The 9780-nt window shown below is 41.5% G+C and overlaps 1 protein-coding gene across 1 annotated transcript; it reads left to right on the plus strand.

Annotated features, from left to right (window-relative positions):
• Positions 1-6617: 6617 nt before the first annotated feature.
• LOC100774030 (vomeronasal type-1 receptor 4-like) lies at positions 6618-7568 on the plus strand. Its single transcript, XM_027398668.1, has one exon. The coding sequence runs from the start codon at positions 6618-6620 to the stop codon at positions 7566-7568; it is 951 nt and encodes a 316-aa protein (XP_027254469.1).
• Positions 7569-9780: the final 2212 nt, after the last annotated feature.

Below are 9780 nucleotides of genomic sequence, written 5' to 3' on the forward strand. Positions count from 1 at the left end.
TAACTCTGCAGTTAGGGGCAGGATTGTGTACCTAATTCTCCTCTCCTTGCTGTAATTTGGTTTGGTTTTGACTTGCACAAGCTTTGTCCATGCTGTCTCCACCAATCTGATATCAAATGTGCAGCTTTCTTACTGTGCAGAAATAGTGTGTACGAATAGTCATTCAACTTCAACATTCCTAGCTATCAGAGAAATGCAAATTCAAGCTTCCTATATGTACTATCTCATACAGAAGAGCTAATGTCAAATAAACAAATGAAAAGAAAGGATAGTATAGGTGTGAGGAAAGAGAACACTTATTCACCACTGGTTGGGAGGGAAACTGGTGCAACCACTATAGAAATGAGTATGAAGTTGCCCCATAAAACAAAAAACATATCTATCATCTGACCCAATTTTACCCCTCTTGGGTATATCTCTAAAGGACTCCACATTCTTATCTAGAGATACCTGCTCATCCATGTTCATTGATCTATTACATTTTGTTGATATTAATCCTATCTCAAACGTCTCAATATTGAAGGTTTTCTCCTGTTTGTAGGCTTCCTCTTTGGTTGATGAATTCTTTAGCTGGATATACATAAATGTTTAATTTCTTTATTCCTGCATTATTAAAATGGTGATTTGACAATTTCATGCATGCATATAGTACGGAATGGCTATTCATTCGTCTCCCTGCTCTATAACCCTCTTTCCTAGTTTCTTCATTCCCAGATTCACGACTTTAGGTTTTGCTTGCAGGACCCATGTAGTTTACCATGTGACATTTGAATCGGGATTGTTCATTGCAGCTCAGCATTCAATTCTCACCTATTCTCACCACTTCAGGGAAACACACTTCCATGTCTTCATTGTAGTTCCCTGAAACAGAAGCTTGTCTCTTCATAGCTTAGAATGTTGATTGTCTACAGGTATAAACAAAAATATTCTAAAGTGGCTTTATACTTTCTGAATTTGATAAATAGCACAGTAAAGTCCCTCATAGGTCCTATGCCCTTCCAGGCATGGAAATTTAAACATAATTACAATACTGGGTATGGAATATTCCTGTGAAGTGAGCCTTAAATCCACAGTGGCCGTTACCCCTTTACCATTCTGCCGCTATTCTGAGCACACTGTGCCTGGCAACTTGGCACCATAGTTTGAAGCGATCTCAGATAGTTATGACCACTGCTGCATTTTCTCACATAGCAGCCTGCATAACAGATCCCAGCACCACAAAAGCTACACACTCACATACATACACATGTGACCAAACAGGCATGGTCAGTTAGATCTCTCACTACAGACAAGCAATACAAAAGGCACATGAAAAAAATTATTGAAATCAGCAATCTGATTTCAAACTCCACTTGTCATTTTTCTTGAGCAAATATCTTTATTCAGAAAGACATTTCTGGTGCCAATATCTTCATGTGCTTACCCAATTTTATTCTCTAGTGGTTTGAGTATATCAGCTCTTCCATTCAAGCATTGGATCTATTTGGACTTCCCTTGTGTACAGCATGAGAGGAGGAATTCCTCCACCCCTGAATACCCATTTTTTTTCTAAAACCATTTGTTTAAAAGGCTGTGTTTTCTCCAAAGTAGCTTTGGGAACTTGTTACATAGTAGTATAACTGTGTGGCTTCACACCTGGGCTCTCTATTTTCTTTCATTCATCTACATGTACGTGTCTGTACCATTATTATGTGATTTTGTTACCAATGTGATATGGTGATTATTTAAAATGTTTTAAAATTTTGTTTACTTTTATAGTTCTGGAGTGTGTGTGTGTGTGTGTGTGTGTGTGTGTGTGTGTGTGTGTGTGTATACATGCATGCATTTCTCTGTGTGTATACTATGCATGGGCAGTGTCTAAGGAGACCAGTTGAGAGCATTGGATGCCCTGAAACCAGAGGTTCAGGATATTTTCAGCCACTGGTTGTAGGTGCTATGGACCAAACCCAAGATCTCTATAAGAGAATCACATATTCTTAGCCACTGAGCAATCTCTCCTGTCTCTGTTTCGATACATTTTTAAAGATTTCAAGTCTTATCATTGATTTTTTTAAATCTCACATATCATTGACTCACTCAGATTAATGTCACTGTGTCTCTGAGAAGACTTTCACATCTAGGATCCTGCTCATTCTATGTCTCACAGTCTTTTTTAGTATATTAAATGCCATAGCGTGACATAATATGTCTATTTGTGGGGTCAAATCTCTTCACTTCAAGAGGATTTGGGTAACTTCTTAGAGGATAAAGCACCAAGAGTCTATGAACCCCATATAAAAGCTAATGAAGGGACCGGACTCTCACCTAGCCCCCTGCTTTAGCAGCCATGACAGGCTGCAGAAAAGACATGTAGGACTCTTACTCAGCACATGTCTGAACTTGCTGGGCCCGCCCTAGTCACTAGGAGGTCATATACCCTCCTCGTGGCAAGGAACTAATCAGAAGTTAGTTGGTGGGACTCTGGATATGTTTTATGGTTCTGGGCATGCTTTACGGTAAAAGCAGCATAACAGTAAAGTGCAGAGCATAGCAACTGCCCTGGGAAGGCCTGTGGGCCATAACAATCAGTTGATTAATCAACACAGGACAGGTTGTCCAAGCCTGGAAGCGCACCAATCCTGAGATTGCTGCATACCCCTAGACACTCCCCTTACACTGCCCAATAAGTTCCCTGCCTTGAGGTTTCTCCGGGTCCTTCTCACGCCAACTGCAAAGGGCCCAAGTTAATGGGGTTAACTCACTCAACAATAAAAGACTCTTTGCTTCTGCATTGGAACGAGTCTCTTGGTGATTTGGGGGTTCAGAATCAGGGTCACAACACGACATTGTCAGCATCTCTCTGACAAAAGTCACTGGTACTCTTCTTCCCACAATACCACAGTTTATACTCTCTTCTCCCTTAGAACTTATACTGACATTGTACTCTATTCCTCTTCTGCTTTTCTAAGCAGGCGTAGAAGATTGAGATCATTAAATGCACTTACATCTACAGTGACATATATTCCCATGTTTGTGTGCAGCGAGGCGTGTTATCCAATGAAAAGAGAAAAAGTAACATTAATTTTATGTTTCCAGTTGAAAGTGAAAACCCTAACAGGCAGTGGGTATGAAGTCCTGCCCCTAGCTGAGGAGATATTGGCAACTGATAGCTTAAAGAAAAGGAGTGAGATTACTTTAAAACTGTGACACATGGTAGGTGCCGACCATACTCCCGGTGACAAACTATGCAGAAAAAGTATTTGGGCAGCACAAATTGGATTTGATGGGTCTAAAAAAGAAAGAAAGCTTGATGTTTCACAGGTAAGGACGTGGGGATTGGATATGGGAGGAGGAGAGGAGGTGGGATGAATTTGACGGAAGTGCATTGTATGAAATTCTCAAAGCAGACACCCACAGCTAAGCACTGAACCATTCTACTGGAGTCCAGTTGTAGAGAGGGAGGAGGGATGAGCAAAGGAGCCAAGATGGGGCTGGAGAGACTTGCAGAAACAGTGGACCTGACCTAGTGAGAGCATGGAGACTTTAGTCATAAAGCTGGGGAAACAGCATTGGACCAAACCAAGCCCTCTGAATGTGGGTGCCAGCTATGAGGCCAAGACACTCTATGGGACCTCTGACAGTGGAGCCAGTCTTTAACCCTAGAGCATAATGGACTTTGGGAGCCCATTCCCTATGGAGGGATACTATTGCAGCCCAGATACAGCAAGGAGGGCCTAGACCCTCCCACAGACAATATGACAGACTTTGAAGGTCCTTGGTGGAGGGCCTCACTTTCCCTGGGGAGGAGTTGGGGGGGATTGGGGGAGTTGGGGAGGAACATGGGAGGATGGGAGGGCGAGGGAATGGGGGGAATGGATATGTAAATATGAGTAGTAATTAAAGAGTTTAAATAAAAAGGAAAAAAACACTAATAAAACTGATAAAAAGCAAAAGTGCATACTAAAACCTTCTTTGTATTCTTAAAAATAAATTTAAATGACGCATATTCAAAAGAAAACCTTAAATTTGTTTTGATCAAAACAGTGACCATTCAGAAAATACCCACATTGCTGGATATTCTGCCTTTTTCTGTATATTTGCCATAACTAAAATTCCTTGTTCTCTGTTATGGTGACTAAGGAAAAAGTCCACTCTGGTGTGAACAAAGTTCTTTGAAGCAGGGACACTCTGGCATCCAGAGCCCACTCAGTCCTTCATGTGCAGACTTAGGTATTTCCAGAGACTTCCACTGAGGGCTTTCCTTTGTCAAGGGATGATGTTCTACACGAACCTCTCCAAACTCTCCCATATTCTCTAAAGGGATGCTAGCAGGGAGTTTGTAATTGCTTATTGAACATTGTCACCTTGGAAAAAAGTTCCCAGCAATGTTCTAGTCTACCAAACCTTCATGACTATTGCTATCGTATGCAAGACGGTAATTAGAGGTCTGAAGGGAGGTGAGGTCACAGAGTTACAAACAAATAACCCAGGCTCCAGCTGATTCAGTCCAGCACACTTTCTGGACTTAAGGAGCCTGGCACTCACATTGTCATCCCAATGAAGAGAGAGTGAGGAGAGTCTCCCCAGTGCAGCCTTCCTGAGAGGCAGATTCTATAAGGGAAAGGCCATGTGAAGAGTCTGAGGAAGTCACTGTTGACACAACCAGGTCTCCAGCAGAGAGCTCCAAACAGAGCCACACAGACACCCCAGGTTGGTCTCAGTAGGACACAAACCAAAGGAATACTGACTACTCAGACAGACTTGTGGGGAGCAGGAGCAGTAGACAGGGATGGGAGTACTGGCTGGGCTGGGGAGTTAGAGATGTTGACTTTACATGTGAGGAACTGACTGTGGGAGGTTAGAGCTGTTGGTATGTGTTACACGTGCAGAATTAGCTAGAAAAGTTTAACAATTGAAAAGGTATGTAGGTATGGGAGACTGTCAGAGTGGAAGGGCTGAAGCAAGAATCTCAGAACTGGATATCAAGATTGAAGAGAGTGCTGTCAAAGGCAGACAGGAAATACTGGGGGAATGAGTTCAGACACATAGAAAGGGGCCCTAAACCTCCCCCATCCCTGATTTTCCTAACTTAGAAGAATCCTTGATCATGATTATTGAGGATTAGCAAAAGTGATAATGAAACCTGATTGGAAGGTAATAAGTACTGTTCCATAATCAGTCGGATCCCCAGCCGGCATTCCAAGACCTGTAGCCTCATCCTTCTAGGCAAAGGCTGCATTTTTCATTTCCTCCTGCTGCTTCTTCTTCTTTTTCTTTTTTCTTTTTCCACAGTGGGAAGAACTAGAAAGATGCTTCCTTGTCTGCTAGTCTGTATATGAACTGAAATCACTTTCAGATACTGGGCACAAGATGCGGTCGATACAAACAGAGATGAATCCAGCATGAGAACACGGGCATTTGCAGTTAGAGGGTCTGGTGACTCGTAAGCTTTGGAAACAAAGGTTTAAAGAAAAAAATTGATGTACTTACCATAAGCTCCTACCGTAACTTCTTGAAAGAGCATGACCTTTTTTTTTTTTTAACCCACTTTAAATCAATCTCCCAATCCTCAAAAGTACACACCTGTTCTGTGGGAATTAGATATGTGTAAACCAGTGGGTGTGTAGAGGAATATGAGAAATGTCTGTGTTTTCTCAGTTTTATAAATAATACATAATTGTCCTAAATGATAAAATTTATTAAGTTAGTACAATATAATGACTAAACTGTTTCTCCGAATTTTAAATGTAGAGCTCAACATGTTATGCCATGACAATGTGCACGCTTATCCCTATGATTATCAGTCATAAATGTTAATTCACTGATAATAGTTGGACTGACTCTGATATTGTTTGTCACTTGAATGGACCATCTCAACTCAGCAGCAGTTTAATTTCTTCCTGATCTTATATTCCAGATAGATTTGATTGTTCTGGATTGTTGCGTGATGTGATTATTGAATGATGCGCGTCGTAGGTCTTATTAGACTCATGTCCCTAACACAAATACAAATGGGTCATTACCAGACTATGCTAATGTGGAGGCATTAGTGTATTGATGCCCTTGGCATGAAAAACTGGCTTGCATTTCCTTCCATGTATCAACTTGCATTAACACACCTCAAAACTCACCCACAGCTGATTTGTCCTATATAGTAACTCTTCACAAAGATGTGGAAAGCACTTACAGCAAATGTAATGCATACCACCATTTATGCAAGAAAGGAGATGCACAAGGACGAAAAGAAAAACATATGACAGGTTCACCTGAAGTTCTGACATAGATTTCAGGAATGGCTCTTGAAGCACTGTATAGCGTCTGTTAGGAAGCAGCCAGGCTCAAGGATTATTTTTAACCTTTAATCAAGACTAAACTCATAAACACTCACTGCATGACTTGGCTCCCCTCATCTTCAAAGTCCAATTTATATCTGCAAAGAATTCTACATATACTGTGAGAGGTGGAGAAGGTTACTTTATGCTGCCTTCTCAGTAGGGACTTTCACATTGCTAAAGCTTTCTAACCTTAAGATTTTTGACTAAGGAAAACATTTAATAAATATCCCTGGAGATAAGCATAGTCAATGGGGAAGATTGGAGTTCAGGAACACATCACATAGAGACTATGCTTCATATTCCATGCAAGGTCCTAAGACTCAAACACCAGACCCAGACAGAAGGGCAGCCAGTGATGTGACCATGGGAATGATCTTCTTATCACAGACTGTGGTTGGAGTTTTGGGCAATTCCTGTCTCCTCTACTACTATGTGTTTCTTTACTTTACCCAAAGCAGATTAAGGTCCACAGACTGGGTTCTGATGCATTTGATTGTAGCAAATTTCTTAACTCTCTTATGTAAAGGAGTGCCCCAGACAATGGCAGGTTTTGGTTGGAAAGACTTCCTCGATGATTCTGGATGCAGAGGACTTTTCTATCTCCATAAAGTGGGCAGAAATGTGTCCTTTAGCAGTATCAGCTTCCTGAGTGCCTTCCAGGCCATCACCATCAGCCCTAAAGACTCTAAGTGGGCAGCACTTAAATTCAAAGCTCCCAAGTATGCTGTTTATTGGATAAACCTTAGTTGGATTCTGAACCTCCTTATAAATACAGTTTTTCTTACAAACATAAGTTCAAAACAGGGCAATGAAAATATCACAATGCTAAAAGACTTTGGGTACTGTTCTTCTGTTAATCTTGGGATAATGGATTTAGTTCTGCATGTTGTATACCTTTCATTCCCTGATGTTATCTGTATGTGGCTGATGTTATGGACCAGTGGCTCCATGGTGCTCATCCTGTACAGGCATAAGCAGAGGATGCAACATATACTCAGAGGCAAGGTCTCTCCTGCATCCTCACCTGAGACCAGAGCTACCCAAACCATCCTTCTAATGGTGAGCACGTTTATCTGCTTTTATCTGCTCTCCTGTATCTGTCAAATTTGTTTGGCTCTTGTTTATAATCCTTCCTGGTTCCTGGTGAATATGTCTGTTTTGATCTCTGGCTGTTTCCCAACTGTGAGTCCCTTTTTACTGATGAGAAGTAACTCCTGTGTGCTGACAGTCTGCTTTATGTGTGTCAGAATATAAATGCCCCCCTGATCATCTAAGGAACACATACGATGCTTGTTTGCTCACAGTGATTAGTTCTGTACTCAATCACCTTCATACACTCTTTGTACAATGATCAATAGCCCATTGGTTCAAAGAATGGCAAACTCATATGAGCACATACCTGCATCCACTTTTATTCTTGCTTTCTCTATTATAATGTGTCCATGGTTACATTTCTGTTATTGTGGTTGTTCTGGGAGCAAAACTACACTTGGAAATGAAATTGTTCATTTGGGGATTTGTTATGTTCAATTAAACGATTGTAATTTCCTCTTTTGTATATTGTTCATTCTATGTTTATCAAGATACTGTATTTCATTCCCTGTGTAAAACAAATGCAATGTGATATTATGTACTTGCCTAATTTAGCATCTCTCAGAAAAGTATTGAAAATGAGCCAGGTCAAGTAGTATGTTAGATTCCTCTACTCACAAGTGTGAAAGGGGTTTAGAAGTCAAATAATAATTCATTTTAAGGGACTTTATTAATCTTATTCATTAAAAATCAACTTTAAGAGAATAGTCATCCACATTAATAAAATAGTGGTCATACTTGTGAGGAAGATAAAGAGTTAGTCCAGTTGTAGTTCCTTCCCTTTTATTAACTTTTATTGTTACTTCTTTTTTTCTGGATTTCTTTTTTCCTGGTCTAACCTCCTATCCCATCCGTTGCCTCCTTTAACCATCCCAGTTCCATTATTCCTTATTTATTTATTTATTTATTTATTTATTTATTTATTTATTTTGGTTTTTTGAGACAGGGTTTCTCTGTGTAGCTTTGGAGCCTATCCTGGCACTTGCTCTAAAGACCAGGCTGGCCTCAAATTCACAGAGATCCTCTGCCTCTGCCTCCTGAGTGCTGGGATTAAAGGCGTGCACCACCAATGCCCGGCCCTGTTACCTTTTTAAACCATGATGTCACAGCAGTCTGTCTCCTCCATCTTGAGATCCACAACAGCGCTGTACTAATTTCTTGACCTCTATAGGTATTGCAAATGAAACACACATAAACAGAGACTCAAAGTAACACCCACAAATGAGACAAAAGAAAAATAAAAACAAAACCCCAAACACATTTTTGTGTGTCCGAGTCTAGGTTAGCTTACTAAGAATCATTCTTGGCACCTCAATCACTTATTGGTGAATTTCATCACTTTAATTTTCTAAACATCTGAATCATATTCCGTAGTGTAATCATGTCACACTTTAAACATCAACAGATCAGCTGATGGACATCTATACTACTTTCATCTTTTGGATATTGAGAATAAAGCAACAGTGAACAGGGGTGAGCAGGTATTTCTGGAATAGAATATGGAATCTTTTGGGTAAATAAACCAGGAGTGGTTTGGCTGAGTTCTTTTTTTAATACCATTTTTTAATTTAAATTAGAAACAAGCCTGCTTCACATGTCAATCCAAGCTCCCTCTCCGTCCCCTCCTACCCCACACCCCAACCCCCCAAGTCATTCCCCCTCCACTTGCCAGGGAGGGTGAGGCCCTCCATGGGGAATCCTCATAGACTGTCATATCATCCAGGGCAGGGCCTAGGCCCTCCCCCATGTGTCCAGGCTGAGAGACCATCCCTCCACGTGGAATGAGCTCCCAAAATCCATTTGTACCCTAGGGATAAGTACTGATCTACTACATGGGGCCCCATAGATTGTCCAGGCCTCCTCACTAACACCCACATTCAGGGGGTCTGGATAAGTCCCACGCTAACCTCCCAGCCATTAATCTGGGGTCCATGAGCTCCCCCTCCCTGTTCAGGTCAGCTGTTTCTGTCGGTTTCACCGGCCTGGTCTTGACGCTTTAGCTCATCACTCTCTCTCTCTCTGCATCTTCATTCCAGGAGTTGAGTTCAGTGCTTAGGTGTGGGTGACTGCCTCTGCTTCCACAGCCACTGGATGAAGGCTCTAGGGTGGCATATAAGGTATTATTGGGGAAGGGTGTTTAAGGTAGCCTCTCCACTATTGCTTAGATTGCCAGTTGGTATCATCCTTGTAGATCTCTGGAAATCTCCCTAGCGCCAGATCTCTCCTCCAATCTACAATGGCTCCCTCTATTACAATATCTCTCATCCTGCTCTCCTCTATTCTTCCCCCAACTCAACCTTCCTGCTCCCCCATTTCCTCCTCTCCCCTCCTCTTCTCCCCATCTGTTTCTCCCAGCCCCTTCTCCCCTCCCACC

Source organism: Cricetulus griseus, chromosome 9 (assembly GCF_003668045.3).
Source record: "Cricetulus griseus strain 17A/GY chromosome 9, alternate assembly CriGri-PICRH-1.0, whole genome shotgun sequence".
Classification (NCBI taxonomy): domain Eukaryota; kingdom Metazoa; phylum Chordata; class Mammalia; order Rodentia; family Cricetidae; genus Cricetulus; species Cricetulus griseus.

Bases quoted from the DNA above. Each gene is read 5' to 3' on its own strand.
- LOC100774030 (XM_027398668.1), top strand. From the start codon at position 6,618: ATGCAAGGTCCTAAGACTCAAACACCAGACCCAGACAGAAGGGCAGCC.